At 46.5% G+C, this 16,789-nt stretch overlaps 1 protein-coding gene across 1 annotated transcript; it reads left to right on the forward strand.

The window, feature by feature from the left end:
* The first annotated feature begins 11,105 nt into the window (after positions 1 to 11,105).
* Positions 11,106 to 15,471, forward strand: LOC118080166 (major histocompatibility complex class I-related gene protein-like). The gene is made up of 5 exons (XM_060270875.1): positions 11,106 to 11,361; positions 11,624 to 11,908; positions 13,740 to 13,826; positions 14,768 to 14,800; positions 15,338 to 15,471. Exons 1-5 carry the CDS (start codon positions 11,106 to 11,108, stop codon positions 15,469 to 15,471), a joined length of 795 nt encoding a protein of 264 aa, XP_060126858.1.
* The last annotated feature ends 1,318 nt before the right edge of the window (positions 15,472 to 16,789 follow it).

Raw genomic sequence — 16,789 nt, forward strand, 5'->3', positions numbered from 1 at the left:
GTGACTAGTGGGGTGCCACAGGGTTCTGTCTTGGGCCCAGTCTTGTTCAACATCTTTATCAATGACTTGGATGATGGGCTTGAGGGCATCCTGAGCAAGTTTGCAGATGACACCAAATTGGGAGGGGTGGCTAACACCCCAGAGGACAGGATCACACTTCAGAATGACCTTAACAGATTAGACAACTGGGCCAAAGCAAACAAGATGAATTTTAACAAGGAAAAATGTAAAGTACTACACTTGGGCAAAAACAACAACGAAAGGCACAAATACAGGATGGGAGACACCTGGCTTGAGAGCAGTACATGTGAAAAGGATCTAGGAGTCTTGGTAGACCACAAACTTGACATCAGTCAACAGTGTGATGCAGCAGCTAAAAATGCCAATGCAATTCTGGGCTGCATCAATAGGACCCCTGACCATTAGGTCCAGTCGTGACCGACTCTGGGGTTGCACGCTCATCTCGCATTATTGGCCAAGGGAGCCGGCGTACAGCTTCCAGGTCATGTGGCCAGCATGACAAAGCCGCTTCTGGCAAACCAGAGCAGCACACAGAAACGCCGTTTACCTTCCCGCTGTAGCGCTACCTATTTATCTACTTGCACTTTGACATGCTTTCGAACTGCTAGGTTGGCAGGAGCTGGGACCAAGCAACGGGAGCTCACCCCGTCACAGGGATTCGAACCGCCGACCTTCTGATCAGCAAGCCCTAGGTTCAGTGGTTTAACCCACAGCGCCACCTGGGTCCCAAAAGGTGGAATAGAAATGTAATAATAGCAACCACACATATAAAAAGCAGAGAACAAAGTCATCTGTTAGCAAGTGGTGTCTAGCAATCCTATGCAGAATTGGGAATTCTAGATTGTGCTCGGATAGCTCAGTTGGTTAGAGCATGGTGCTGATAATGCCAAGGTTTCAGGTTCCATCCTTGTATGAGGCAGCTGCATATTTCTGCACTGCAGAGGGTTGGGTCCCTTTCAACTCTACAATTCTATGATTCTAATCCAAGGTAGGCATGTTCAAATGGGAGCAAACAGGTTTCTGTATCAGGTTAATCCAAAACCGTTTCAACTCTGACTTCACCCATCATAAGTTTTGGGCTCTGCTGGTCATCCACCCCCAACAGCTCCCCGTACCCAAAATGGTCCTTGATCTATCCCTCAGTGTTAGAAATTAGCTAGGTGACAGGGGCATTTTGCAACTGGTGTGGGCCTAATTGAGACCATGTAGAGCTCTCTAGATGCTGGGTTGGTGACTGACATCTCCACCTGGCTGGCCCCTCCAGTAAGGGGAAGAGCTTATTTGTTGCATTTATAGCCCACCTTTTTCTACAAGAAGTGCATGGTTCACCCCGCTCCTCAGTTATACCCTCCAACAACCCTGCTAGCTTGGTTATGAGGCTGCGACTGACTCCAAAGTCACTCAGTGAGCTTCATGGCTGAGTGGGGATTTGAACCTGGAACTCCCAGTTCCTAGTCCAACACTCTAACCCAGGCACCCCCAAACTTCGGCCCTCCAGATGTTTTGGACTACAATTCCCATCTTCCCCGACCATTGGTCCTGTTAGTTAGGGATCATGGGAGTTGTAGGCCAAAACATCTGGAGGGCCGAAGTTTGGGGGTGCCTGCTCTAACCACTCCACCACACTGGCTTCTTGGAATACTTCTGCTATGGTGCAGCTATGTAAATTAAGGAGGTAAATAAATATGGGGAGAGCAAAATGTCACTTAGAGACTCATAAAATCATAGAATTGGAAGGGACCCCAAGGGTCATCTAGTCCAACCCCCTGCAATGGCCATCCATCACCTGTTTGAAAACTTCTAGCAAAGCAGAGTCCACATGCTGCAGGTGAACAATATTATTATTATTATTAATTTTGAATTAGGTACATATGGGGGCACCAAAATCTTTTAAGTGCTTAGGAGCTCTAAAGGTTTAATACTGTCCTGAGAAGGGCTTTTGTTTTGATTCAGGAGCCAAGCTCCTGTCCTCACGTTCTTGCGCCTCCAAATCCAGACAGGAGCTCAGCGTTAAAAACTTTCATTTCGTTTTCCGCGCTCTCCGGCCGCGAAGGCACGGCAACCCCTGCCCGGAACCTGCACGCACTTTCCTGATTGGCAGAAATGTTTTCCCCCTCGCCCAATCGTTGCTCTTGCCACGGATTCCAGCGGCCGCAACTCAGCGGGTTTCAGAGGAGGAGAGCAGAGGGCGAGGAAGGGATGGAGTTGCGGCTGCATCAGCGATGCGTTTTCATCCTAGTGGCGACTGTTGACTTTTTGCTGCGCGGCTGCGCCGGTGAGTGACTTTGCGGGCTAAGCTGCCTCGCACGCAACAGGAATTGCGAGCGGGTAATTTCCTCTGCTCAACGCATTTACTGGAGGCGAAGGGCAGGCGGATTTGATCACCTCGTATCCCAAACACAAGTCTCCCTTCCCGATCAGTTCCTGCTGTTGCCATCACGGGAAAAATCTCCTTGTTCTGGAGCCCCATACTCCCCACCTCCCACCAAAAGCTAGCCTTGCAGGGGGGAAGCCTCGAGGTGTCTCTTTGGGGAACGTGTTTGGGGGATTTTCCCGCCTCCAAATCTTCAGTTGATCAACTTTACCTTTGTGTCATAGAATAATAGAATGGCAGAGTTGGAAGGGACCTCAAGGGTCATCTAGTCCAACCCCCTGCAACGCAGGAATCTCAGCTGAAGCATCCATGACAGATGGCTTTCAAACCTCTGCTTAAATTTTAAGCCTTAAAAACCTCCAAGGAAGGAGAGTCCACCTCTTCCAGAGCGAGTCCATTCCACTGTCTTTTAGATATAAATAATAATAATAATAATAATCCCTTGCGCTGTAAAGTCGTGAATGCTGCCAGGAGAAGTATAGAAGAAGCACCAGTCTTAGGCTTTGCCATAGGAAAGGGCGCATACAGAACTTCTGACAAACAGGAGTTTCCCACCCCACAATACTTTTATCTCTGCAAACACAAATGCACATTGCTCCATTCAACTGGTGTTGATTGGATTCTGGTCCTGGACTGAACATCATTCTCTCTCTCTCTCTCTCTCTCACACACACACACACACACACACACACACACACACACACCACCTTCCACACATCTGGCTGAGCTCTTGCCAAGGCATTTAAATATTTCAGAGTAGTGGTAAACGATGAGCCCTGACAGCTTTTCAGAGTATGCAAAAATGTAATTGCCCAGGAGGTTTTAAGTTTTGTGTTTCCCTTGAAACTGTCTCTGGGGAGTTTTGCTTTTGCAGGTCCCTCTAGTAGTTGTTGTGGGGCAATCTCTGCCTATTTGGCTGGGCTCAGAATGTGCCTTCAAACTGCAGTGTTTCCCAAACTTGGGTCTCCAGCTGTTTTTGGACTACAACTCCCATCATCCCTAACTAGCAGGACCAGTTTTGTGTTTGTGTGTGTGTAAGAGAGAGAGAGAGAGAGAGATGGGATGGGGAGGAGGTCCATCATAACAGACTCTGTGGTCATTGCTAACCGCTCCTTAGAAGCTTGTGGTTCAGCAATAGTATATAAAGCAGGACTCCTTCCCCTTGAAACTTCACCCCTGCTTTGTAAAGTGGTACCTCGAGTTACAAACGCCTCAGGTTACAATCGCTTCAGGTTGCAAACTCCGCTAACCTAGAAGAGTTACCTCGAGTTGAGAACTTTGCCCCAGGATGAGAACGGAAATAGTGTGCCGGCGGCACAGCGGCGGCAAGAGGCCCCATGAGCGAAAGGATGCCTCTAGTTAAGAACAGTTTCAGGTTAAGAACGGACCTCCGGAACGAATTAAGTTCGTATAGCATCTTTCCTGATGAAAAACGTATTTTTTATTTGTTAAAGGGGTTGCCCAGCTTTGGATCTGAACTATTAAGGTTTAATTTAACATTTATGGAGCAAACTTGGAAGTTGGTAAACTCTCCTCTCTTGGATGTTTTGAGCAGAGGTTGGAGGCCATTAGGGCGATGACATTTTTACAACCTCATTTCCCTGCATCATAATTTGATGAGCTTTCATTAAAGATTAGATAAAATCTGACTTTCAAAGAGATTTGATTTGGAAAAAAACCTCATGCACAAAATGATTTTAAAATTTTTATTTATCAGTTTTTTGACCATTTTTGAAGTCACTGTAAGCAGATATAAAATTGAACCCAAGCTTTAGAGTCACATATATACCACATTATATAGGGTCATCAAACACACAAGGAAGCTTCAATAACAGTATAGACGCCGCTAGAGGGGGATGTTTTGCTACCTCTCCTGTAGGTTCTTTTCCCAGCATGTCCGGCAGGGTCTGCTGGCTGAGTTCTGAGGTCCCAAAAAGGGGCTTTTACCTTGCGCAGGTGTGACATTTGTATACCCTATGTTGCTAAGAACACTCCCCATTGTGGAATGTGGCGTTGTGTCCAAATTTGATGTGAAATATATATATAGAATTGTTAATACAATTTTATGAAATGGTAAAACGGCATACAAAAAAATTAAAAGCGGTTCGTTTTAAATCTTTCAATGGAATATACCTCATTTTAGTCATTAATAGGCAAAAGTTCATCCATTTGTGCTACAGGAAATAATTTTTGAGGGGTGGAAATGGAAAAACTCATCACCGTAATGGCCATCTGTTAAGGATTCTTTAGCTGTGATTCCTACATTTCAGGGGGGGTGGACTCATTGACCCTTGGGTGACAATGGTACAATTCTGTAATCTGATGGCTGTGGGTTTCAGCTTCCATTTGGGCTCTTTTATGTTTTTACATAACTGTGCCAGTACTGACTTTTGATTTTCCTTGGGACTGGGTGTGTGTGTGTGTGTTGATGCATAAATAACCACACATTTAAGACACCAGAAAGAGGAAGTATAAGCAGTTATTCTCTTTTCCTTCCTGCGTGTTCCCTCTGCCACACACCACAAAGAGCAGCACAGACAGAGTACTGCTGGTGAGGAGGGTTGGGTGAGTTTCAGGGCTTCTCAACCTGGGGGGGTGGAAAATCCCCCCTCGTTGCTCTTTTTCAGCTTCGGCTTCAGGTAGAAGGAGGGGAGGGGAGGAGAAGTTGCTGCATACTGCGTCCGCCGCCTTGCAACACCTGCAGCTTCTGAGAGGCTGTTTTTCTCTCAAAATAAAAGTGGCAGATGTTCCGCAGGCTGGCCGAACCCAACTGCAGTTGCACCCTGAAAGGAAGCTGAATGGGAGGGGGACAATGACATAGGAAGTCACAGAAGCTCCCCAGGTGTGTGCAGTTCACAGCCGAATCTCCTGCGGTTTCCTCCCAGCCACTTGGGGTAAAATCCACCCCACCTAGTGCACTTTTCATTGCAGAATTTACACAGATGTAGACCTACAACTATGTCCCTCTGTCAACTGCACGATAGTAGGTGGTGCCCCCAAATTTCTGCCACTTGTCATTTACAATTGTTTTAATCAGTATGGTTTTGTTTCAAAAAGTGTCTGAGATTGGGGGGGGGGGAGTTGCAACTGAACCCCAATAAAACGGCCCCAGAGAAGCAGATTTCTGTGTTCATACAGTTTTTTATTCCTGTAAACCAGAAAGAGCTGTCAACAAACAAAATGCCACACAATGTCTAGATTAGGCATCCCCAAACTGCAGCCCTCCAGATGTTTTGGCCTACAACTCCCATCATCCCTAGCTAACAGGACCAATGGTCGGGGAAGATGGGAAATGTAGTCCAAAACATCTGGAGGGCCGAAGTTTGGGGGTGCCTGGTCTAGATAGCCAAAACTTCTGTCCCCCCCCCACTGCTGTAAATATTTTGCCACTGGCCAGCAGTGAAGCAGGCCCATCGGGTGCCTGGGGCGGCGCGTGTGCCCTGTGCCCAGGGACCGGGCAGCCTCCCACGGGTGAGGGGCGAGCCGGGGCAGGGCGCTGCCCTACAGCTGATGGGGAAGTGGTGGGCGGACCATTTGGGGCAGCACGGAGCCTGCAGGTGCCCAAGCCACCATGTCACTCCCAGGAGAGACGCGTGGCTCGGGTGCGCTGCAGGTCCCGAGGTGAGTGCCCCCCCCCCGGAATTTTGTCACCCTGCTCAGTGGTGACACTCAGTGGTCAAGGGAAGTAATAGTACCACTGTATTGTACCACTGTATTGTACTCTGGTCAGACCTCATTTGGAATACTGTGTCCAGTTCTGGGCACCACAGTTCAAGAGGGATACTGACAAGCTGGAACGTGTCCAGAGGAGGGCAACCAAAATGGTCAAAGGCCTGGAAACGATGCCTTATGAGGAACGGCTTAGGGAGCTGGGTATGTTTAGCCTGGAGAAGAGAAGGTTAAGGGGTGATATGATAGCCATGTTCAAATATATAAAAGGGTGTTATCTAGAGGAGGGAGAAAGGTTGTTTTCTGCTGCTCCAGAGAAGCGGACACGGAGCAATGGATTCAAACTACAAGAAAGAAGATTCCACCTAAACATTAGGAAGAACTTCCTGACAATAAGAGCTGTTCGGCAGTGGAATTTGCTACCAAGGAGTATGGTGGAGTCCCCTTCTTTGGAGGTCTTTAAGCGGAGGCTTGACAGCCATCTGTCAGGAATGCTTTGATGGTGTTTCCTGCTTGGCAGGGGGTTGGACTGGATGGCCCTTGTGGTCTCTTCCAACTCTATGATTCTATGCTTCTATGACACCTGGGGCAGACCGCTCCCTCCGCACCTTACTTACTGGGGTTGTGTGGCTGGGCTTACTTACTGAGGCCTTACTTACTGGGGTTGTGTGGCTGGGCTCTGGCTTCTGGGCTCTGGCAAGATTTCACAGGGTCTCTCTGAGCTCTTGCTGGAACGTGGAAGCCACTGCCACCACTTCTCCTCACTGGTGACTGAGAGCGGCCACCAAGACCACAAAACACCGGTCTTGAAAGACCTACATTGGCTCCCAGTATGTTTCCGAGCACAATTCAAAGTGTTGGTGCTGACCTTTAAAGCCCTAAACGGCCTCGGTCCAGTATACCTGCAGTAGCGTCTCCACCCCCATCGTTCTGCCTGGACACTGAGGTCCAGTGCCGAGGGCCTTCTGGCAGTTCCCTCGCTACGAGAAGTGAACTTACAGGGAACCAGGCCTTCTCAGGGCCTTCTCGGTAGTGGCACCCGCCCTGTGGAACACCCCCCACCAGATGTCAAAGAGAAAAACAGCTACCAGACTTTTAGGAGACCTCTGAAGGCAGCTTTTAATATTTAATAGCTTTTAATGTTTGATGGATTTCTGTATTTTAATGTTCTGTTGGAAGCCGCCCAGAGTGTTTGGGGAAACCCAGTCAGATGGGTGGGGTATAAATAATATATTATTATTATTATTATTCTCCAGGGTTGGTGGTGGAGCCAATGGCACTGTCCCTTTGCAGATCACTTGAAATCTGACCCTCTCTCTCCTCTCCAGGCTCCTCCTTCCATGAGTTCCGGCTTATCTACATATCTGTGTCGGAGCCTGATCAGAGAATGCCCAAGTTCACCACTTTGGGGTATGCAGACGACCAGCTCGTCACTCGCTATGATAGCAACACAGAAGAGGGAGTGCCTCAAGTCTCCTGGGCAAAAAAACTGAAGGAGGATATTCATGAGTACTGGGAAAGGTACATCAAGGTCTTGGAGGTCAGTGAGCGGTGGTTTGAAAATTACCACAGTATCATAAGGCAATACTACAACCACAGCAAGGGTGAGTAAGAAAGGGGCAAATCTGTCAATTTCATGCTCCCTCTGTTTCTTATTTTTCCAATCTTAAATTCCATTCTTGTTTCTATGTAAGTTTGCATTTTAAAAGGAAGTCCTCATTAACATTTTAGTGTGAATTTCTCCTAATACATCAACACACACACCCAAACAATGCACCTTTTTGTCGTTTCTCCAAATATATGACCATTTCACGAATTTATGCATTTTTATGCACACTTTGCCCAGGTGTTGTAGTTTTATTCACTTTCCTTGGCTGGAGAACTCCATAGCAATATTAGGAGAACTGCAAAATTGAAGGATGAGTCTGTTGCGACCCTCATATACAGTGCAGTTTAAGTAGGTTCACCTATAGAAGTGGACTCCCCCTCCCTGGTGGTGAGAGGGATTTGAATTCACCCCACACGATGCACAATGAATGCTGGTTGGGAGGGTGGAGAGAGAGGTGGGCTTCAGAAAGATTTTTTTCTGGGGAGGTGGGAAAGATAAACAATCCAACTATATTGGATAATATGCATAACTAGAGAACATTTCTATCATTCCTGGTAGATCTTGTGACTGAAGGCCATTTGGCCTATATAGGATGCAGGCAAGGGATTCCTAAAAAGAATATTTCAACAAGGGACTCTTCTAAGAAATAAGGTTAGCACTTTGGAGTGACTACATAAGCAAAATAGAGATTCACAAATATATGACCAATGAAAGGGTGCTAGACAACAGCTTGAGCTAATGCAAGTTCAGACGTCGGTTGTTGTTGTTGTTTAGTCGTTTAGTCATGTCTGACTCTTCGTGACCCCATCGCCAGGCACTCCTGTCTTCCACTGCCTCCCACAGTTTGGTCAAACTCATGTTGGTAGCTTCCAGAACACTGTCCAACCATCTCATCCTCTGTCGTCCCCTTCTCCTTGTGCCCTCCATCTTTCCCAACATCTTTTCCAGGGAGTCTTCTCTTCTCATGAGGTGGCCAAAGTATTGGAGCCTCAGCTTCAGGATCTGTCCTTCCAGTGAGCACTCAGGGCTGATTTCCTTCAGAATTGATGGGTTTGATCTTCTTGCAGTCCATGGGACTCTCAAGAGTCTCCTCCAGCACCATAATTCAAAAGCATCAATTCTTCGGCGATCAGCCTTCTTTATGGTCCAGCTCTCACTTCCATACATCACTACTGGGAAAACCATAGCTTTAACTATATGGACCTTTGCCGGCAAGGTGATGTTTCTGCTTTTTAAGATGCTGTCTAGGTTTGTCATTGCTTTTCTCCCAAGAAGCAGGCGTCTTTTAATTTCGTGACTGCTGTCACCATCTGCAGTGACCAAGGAGCCCAAGAAAGTAAAATCTCTCACTGCCTCCATTTCTTCCCCTTCTATTTGCCAGGAGGTGATGGGACCAGTCGCCATGATCTTAGGTTTTTTTGATGTTGAGCTTCAGACCATATTTTGCACTCTCCTCTTTCACCCTCATTAAGAGGTTCTTTAATTCCTCCTCACTTTCTGCCATCAAGGTTGTGTCATCTGCATATCTGAGGTTGTTGATATTTCTTCCGGCAATCTTAATTCCGGCTTGGGATACATCCAGCCCAGCCTTTCGCATGATGAATTCTGCATATAAGTTAAATAAGCAGGGAGACAATATACAGCCTTGTCGTACTCCTTTCCCAATTTTAAACCAATCAGTTATTCTGTATCCAGTTCTAACTGTAGCTTCTTGTCCCACATACAGATTTCTCAGGTGACAGATGAGGTGATCAGGCACTCCCATTTCTTTAAGAGCTTGCCATAGTTTGCTGTGGTCGACACAATCAAATGCTTTTGCATTGTCAATGAAGCAGAAGTAGATGTTTTTCTGGAACTCTCTAGCTTTCTCCATAATCCAATAATGCAATAACCAGCTTCAAATATCTAAAGGGCTGTCACATGAAGAGGGCAAGCTTGTTTTCTGCTGCTCGGGAAGGTAGGGCACGAACCAAAGGATTCAGATGAGAATAAAGGAGATTCTGACTAAACATTAGGAAGAACTTACTAGTGGTGAGAGCTGTTTGAAAGTGGAATGGACTTCCTCCTTGGCGGTTTTTAAGCAGAGGTTTGATGGCCACCACTCAGGGATACTTTAGCTGAGATTCCTGTATTGTAGGTCCTTGGATCAGATGAGCCTTGAGGTTCCTTCCAACTCTACAATTTTATGATTATGTTATCTTTCTGTTAAGTACAGGATGACAATTTTGAACCAATCAGTTGTTCAGACCTCGGAGAGATCTGTATTCTTTCTTAGATAAAAATTTTCTGGATTTGGTAACAAACCATCCAAAGTCTTAGCAAAATTACTAAGCAAAGAGCAAAAAGAAAATAATTTCATCAATTGTCTATAAAAATGTAGCAGCTAGCATGACAAAGGCAACAGTAAAGCAATTTAAGATATCTTATTGTGAATTATATAAATCAGATAACCCTGTAATACAAAATATTGAAAAGTTCTTTTTAAAAAAGAATCCCAAAGTTGACAAATTTGATTTAGGAAAATTGCAAGCACAAATTAAATTAGAAGATGCTGGAAAAGTGATGAAATAATCTATTTTAAAAATTGTGAATCAATGGATACAGATGGTCTTTCTTCATGACATAGAAAAACCCTCATTGCAAATAATAACAGAAGTCACGCGCATTAACAGATTGATTCCTTCCATGATTTAAGCAAAGATAGTTTTGATTCAATAAGGCTGAATGATATCATTGTAAAATATATAAATTTAGATCAAGCAGGTTGAAAGGTAGGAAACTTGCAACAAGTATTAGAAGACTGAGAAATGGAATACAGATCATAAATAGGAGCAAACAACCATATGCTTTTCTGTTTCTACAGGAAAAGCATTTGATAGAGTAGAATTGATTTAGTTGCTCAAAGGATTAGTTACAGGTAGGTAGCCGTGTTGGTCTGACGTAGTCGAAACAAAATAAAAAAATTCCTTCCAGCAGCACCTTAAAGACCAACTAAGTTTTTATTTTGGTATGAGCTTTCGTGTGCATGCACACTTCATCAGATAGGTATCTGAAGAAGTGTGCATGCACATGAAAGCTCATACCAAAATAAAAACTTAGTTGGTCTTTAAGGTGCTGCTGGAAGGAATTTTTTTAAAGTATTAGAATATTTCAATTTGGGTGTGGAATTTATCAACTGGATCTGACTTTGGTATCAATACCCAGAAACACAAATAGTGATGAATGGAGCACTGTCAGAGAAATTCAATCTATCTAGAAGAACCAAATAGGGCTTGAGATCTGATGGTGAAAAGTGGTTGTTGTTGTTGTTGTTGTTGTTGCTGCTGCTGCTGCTGCTGTTGGAGGGGCTGGTTTGCACCTGTTCTAATGCCTCCATTGTGACCTCATCAGTCATCATGGGTATCTCTTTCAGGGTTTCATACCTGGCAGATGATGGTTGGCTCTGAGGTGAGTCCGTATGGGAGCAATGAAGCATATTGGACGTTTGGCTATGATGGGAGGGACTTTCTCAGCCTTGACAAGGAGACTGATACCTGGATTGGAGCAGATGCAGTGGCCCAAGTGATTGAGAGGATGTGGGAGGCTGACAGTTCCATGATCCCACGTTTCAAGTTCTTAGTAGAGGTGGTTTTCATTGAATGGCTGCAGAAATATGAAGCCTACGCCAAGGAGGCTCTGCTGCGGAAAGGTGAGGAGGACAACAGAGGTGGGGGGGGGAAATGACATATTTCAATATTTCATTTAGTTGTTTAGTTACTCATGTGTTTAGGTACTCATGTGTTTATTGCAAGGAAGCTACTTTGTACAATAGCTGCTATGGAAAAAAAATGTCTCTTGGGGGTGCTGTAGGCCTGAGATCGTAAATCTCTGGGGTAGGGCATAGTTCAGTGTTTGTCCTGTCAGCCGCTGGAGAGCCTCATGTGTTAACTAAAGTGCTGCCATTTTTGCAGAGCCCCCAGTAGTCAAGGTAACTAGGAAGCCAAACAATGATGGCATGGAAACTCTCATCTGCCGGGCCCACAGCTTCTATCCCAAGGAGATCAACTCTACCTGGAGAAAGGATGGGGAGGCTTCTGGGCAGGATACAGTTCATGGGGGTGTTCTCCCCAACTCAGATGGAACCTACTACAACTGGCTCAGCATTAAGATCAACCCCAAAGACAGGAACCACTATTGGTGCCATGTGGAGCATATTGGCCTACAGAAGCCTATGGACGTGCCCTCCGAAGAACCTGGTGAGAGATTGCAGGGAGGGGAATGGGATGGAAGTATGCCCAATCTGCTCTGTACTCAAATTAGATATTCTAAATAATAATACTTTTATCATTTATACCCTGCCCATCTGGCTGGGTTTCCCCAGCCACTCTGGGCGGCTTCCAGCACATATTCAAGCATAATAATATGTCAAACATCCAAAACGTCTCAGTACAGGGCTGCCTTCAGATGTCTTTAAAAGTTGTGTAGTTCTTTATCTCCTTGACATCTGATAGGAGAGCATTCCATAGAGAGAGTGCCATTACCAAGAAGACCCTTTGCCTGGCTCCCTGTAACTTCACTTCTCATAGTGAGGGAACTTCCAGAAGGCCCTTGGAGCTGAACCTCAGTGTCTGGGCTGAGCGATGGGGGTGGAGCCGCTCCTTCAAGTATACAGTTCTGCCAAAAGTTGGCTGCCATCTTTCAGGACTCCCCAGAGTCGAATTAAAAGTCTGGGAGCAAGCAATATCCCTCTGGCTGAAAATTCATTACAATCCAAAGGGAATGTTACCTCACTTCCTGGCCGCAGTTCCCCATCCACCCTGGCTTACGCAAATAACTATTAAGATCAAACAAATTGGCCTAAACCCTGAATATCTTTTTAATGGAACTCTGAATAAGGCAAAAATAATTATTACTCAGAGACTTTACAATGTTGAATTACAGCAAGAAGATGCCTTACTCCCGGAGAATTACAGATGTCTAAAATCTTGGCCTAACTTTGCAGCTGCCCCTTACTTATCTAACATCACTAATGAAGCCTATAGATGGGCCTTTTCTAGAGCCCGATTTGAGGCAATGCCCTCAGCTGTGCTGTACGGCAAATTTATGCGGGTACCAATCCATGAACACCTTTGCCCTTGCATGTCCAATAAGGTAGAATCTGTCACTAACATTCTTTTATTTTGAGAATTTTACAGTGAAGAACGAGCTCGACTTATTTTACCCCTTTTGTCAAAATTTAAACCCTTAAATTATTATTTGGAATTCTCCCCCGAAATTTTACAAAAATTCCTTCTGGAAGATTCCTCACGTCCAGTATCATATGATGTGGCCAAATTCTGCACTTTAGCTATTAAGAAACATAAATCTCTCCTATTGAATAATTTACAGTCGTATCTCGACTTACGTATTTAATCCGTTCCAAACGGACCTTCGTAAGTCGAAGCCAATCGGGGGGGGATTAAAAAATTCGTAAGTCGAAAAAATCCTATCTAAACCGCATCCAAAATGGCGAACGGAACTCTGTTCGTAACTCGAAACATTCGTAGGTCGAGTCATTCGTAAGTCGAGGTACCACTGTATGGCAAATTCCTTCTGTGTAATTGTTTTGCTTCTGGTGATGTTATTGCAGATTCTTTGTTTGGAATTATGGTATTTTGTATTACTGGCTTTTGCTGTAATAAAACTAAACTATTACTCCAACTGCTGCCATCTTTCCCCTGGTAAGCCTGAGTGGTTGCGATGTCCTGGAATGTTCACAAATATTTTATGTATATTGAAGTATATTGAAGGTGAACGTGTCAGCCAGATGTTGATGAGTAAAACCTTATTAATGCATCCCCTCTATAGGGAGAGAATGACCTTTCACTCCAGCTCTGCAAAGCTAGACTCTTGCAAAACTGGGCAAGTGATGAGGGATGGGGTGGCCCACTCTCCACTATTCCCCCTTTGTACCTTTGAACCTCTCTGAATTTCATGAGCTCCTGAGTCCTGTGGCCATCTTTGGTTTCCCCCATGAAAGGGAAAGACTCTTCTTGGTTTCCCTTCAATTATTCTCCTCTTCCTCCCCTCCCAATCATTCAACTTTAGGCTCCCACATGGGGATCATTATTGGCTGCATCCTGGGCGGAATCTTCTTCCTGGCGGCTGTGAGTGCTGGGATCTATGTGTACATCAGTAAGTATGTTTGTGGCTGCATTTGCTACCGAGTGGCAGCCCAGTTCTGATTCCCTTTCCTACTGAGGCTCTCCATTCTGAGAAGGATGCATCCGTTTGGTTTACAGTTGGGGGGGGGCAGTTTTGCTGTTCCCCTTTGCTGACCCTCCCCAGCTTATCTCCCCCGCCACTGATGCATTAATTTAAAGGTTTCTCTCTCTTAGCATATACTGTATATACTCGAGTATAAGCCGACCCGAAAATAAGTTGAGGGACCTAATTTTACCCCAAAAAACGGGGGAAACTTTTTTTGACTTGAGTATAAGCCGGTTCACCACACCACAAACCACAAGAGGAGGAAGGAGCAGCCCGAAAGCAGCCCTTTCAGGCTGCTCGTTCCTCCCCCGCCCCCACTGCCGCTCACAAGAGCAGGCATAGGAGCCACGGTTCGGAGAGGCGCGGTGCAGCTGCTGCCCGCCTCACACATAAGCCGGGGGGGGGGGGTTTTCAACACAAAAAATGTGCTGAAAAAGTAGGCTTATACTCAAGTATATATGGTATGTGTATTTCTCATGGGTTTTGTCTCTGGCTAAAACAGTAAGACAAGTGCAAGTAGATAAATAGGTACTGCTGCGGCGGGAAGGTAAACGGCATTTCCGTGCGCTGCTCTGGTTTAGCCAGAAGTGACTTAGTCATATTAGCCACATGACCCGGAAAAACTGTCTGCGGACAAATGTTGGCTCCGTCGGCCAGTAAAGTGAGATGAGTACCGTAACCCCAGAGTCGTTCGCGACTGGACTTAACTGTCAGGGGTCCTTTACTTAAAACAGTTAGACAGCTGATCAGAGAAGGACATGCATGTGTCAGAGAGAGAGAGAGAGAGAGAGAGGTGTGTAAGCGTCCCCCATCCTTGCTCACCTAGCCAAAGACACTAACCCCCTTCTCCTTTCCCTCTTTTGCAGCTAAGAAACAAGGGTCTGGCAGCTCCAGTGGGGGTAAGTGTGTGTGGATAAGTGGGGGCAAGTGTGTGAGGAAGAGCAATTCTGTCTTTCACTGAGGCTGCTCAAGTGAAATTATCTTTGCAAAACCCTCTAAGGGTTCTGTTACTCACATATTAATACAGTGGTACTTCGCAAGGCGAATTTAATTCGTTCCACGGGTCAATTTGTTTTACGAAAAATTTGTCCTGCGAATCGCGGTTTCCCATAGGAATGCATTGAAACTTAATTAATGCGTTCCTATGGTCAAAAAAGCACAAAAAGGCGCCTACTCACCTGCCACGACTGCTCAGGGAGTTTTTAAGGCTGTGGCGGCGGCGCTGTTGCCGCCAAGGGCTGCCTGGCGAGCCCCACTGCTGCTACTGCCGGATCGCCAACGACTCCAAGCAGGCGATATACGGCGGGCAGCAGGTACGGTGGGTAGAGGGAGGCAGGGAGAGAGGGCGCTTTCCCGATAGGAGGAGGCGGTGCTGAGGAGGCTGATCCGGGCCGGCCCAAGGGCGAGCACCATGTGCTTTCTCCCACTCACCTCAGCGGTGGCGGCGCTGAAACAGCCGCTCCTGGGTCAGCTCGAGGGCGAGCGCAGTGCGGGGGGGGGGAAGCAGGAGAAAGCATGCGGCGCTCGCCCTCCGGCCGGCCTGGATCATCAACTTCCGGGGCCACTGTGACCATGTGTGGGCACCGGAAATAGGGCAGAGCAGCGCCGGAAGTTGCTTCTACACATGCCTGGCGGCCATCGTGGTGGTGGCCACATGGCGGAGGCCATCTTGGTGATGGCTACCGCCATGCGGCCCCCACCAAGATGGCCACCGGGCATGCGTAGAAGCGACTTCCGGTGCCGCTCTGCCCTATTTCCGGTGCCCACACATGGTCAGAGAAGCACCCAAAATGGAGGCTCCCTGGCAGGTAGGAAACCCGGGGGATTTCCGGGATTTTTCTCCATTCGGGAGAAGAGCGGGAAACGGATTAAAATCCGGAGGGTTTCCTGCGAAAAACGGGGTACTTGGCAGCTAAGGTACAGATGTTTAGTTTGGAACTAAGGTTGACCCAAAACTGTTTAAAAATAGGAACTCAGGGAAGTCCCAGTGGGAGAGAAGAATATCAGCACATCCAGTCTTTGGCTTTCACTACTTCCTCCTGCTGGGTTGTGGTTTTGGTGGTGCTGCCGCAGCTGCCAAACAATGAATGAATGGAGCACACCCCAGAATTTGATGAGGTGCTATGCCACAGCTACATGTTTCCTCAATCAAATTCACGTCCGTCCGTCCCCACGTGATGGACCTTGGGGTCTCAAACTTCAGTGGCTCCCTGTGCAATGCCAAAGTTTGGCACACACCCCACCTCTCACCTTCCATAATTGTGGCACCCCCTGCAGTGCCCCCGAGGTTCTGCAACTATGATGTAGAAGGGGACGTGCTCCCCTAAATCCGCCTCTACCCCCACCATTTTGAAACCAAATTATCTAGGCCCACAGAACCACAGAATATGAGCAGGAAGTCTCCCCTTGAGTCTGGCCCATGCAAGGACTTAATGAGCCAATCTTAAAAGATTGTGTATTAATTTTTTTAAAAAAGTTTTACATCAGAAAAATATGGCACTTGTAGCAAGAAACAGCCACATCTATCCTGCCCCCATCCTGTCCTCAAAGTGGCCAACTGGGTGTCTTAACGGAGAGCCCTCAAGCAGGACCACATTGCAGATTCTGTAGGATTCTCTGTCATTTGAGGATAAATCCCCCACCTCTCACCTGAGAGCCAGTGTGGTGTAGTGGTTAAGAGTGGTAGACTCGTAATCTGGTGAACCGGATTTCGTGTCCCCACTCTTCCACATGCAGCTGCTGGGTGACCTTGGGCTAGTCACACTTCTCTGAAGTCTCTCAGCCACACTCATCTCACAGTGTTTGTTGTGGGGGAGGAAAGGAAAGGAGATTGTTAGCCGCTTTGAGACTCCTTCGGGTAGTGATAAAGCAGGATATCAAATTTAAAC

Source organism: Zootoca vivipara, chromosome 2 (assembly GCF_963506605.1).
Source record: "Zootoca vivipara chromosome 2, rZooViv1.1, whole genome shotgun sequence".
Classification (NCBI taxonomy): domain Eukaryota; kingdom Metazoa; phylum Chordata; class Lepidosauria; order Squamata; family Lacertidae; genus Zootoca; species Zootoca vivipara.

Coding starts and splice junctions, on each gene's coding strand:
- LOC118080166 (XM_060270875.1), top strand. CDS start 11,106: ATGGTTGGCTCTGAGGTGAGTCCGTATGGGAGCAATGAAGCATATTGG. Junction 11,909..13,739: donor CGTGCCCTCCGAAGAACCTG/GTGAGAGATTGC, acceptor ATTCAACTTTAG/GCTCCCACATGGGGATCATT. Junction 13,827..14,767: donor TGGGATCTATGTGTACATCA/GTAAGTATGTTT, acceptor CCTCTTTTGCAG/CTAAGAAACAAGGGTCTGGC.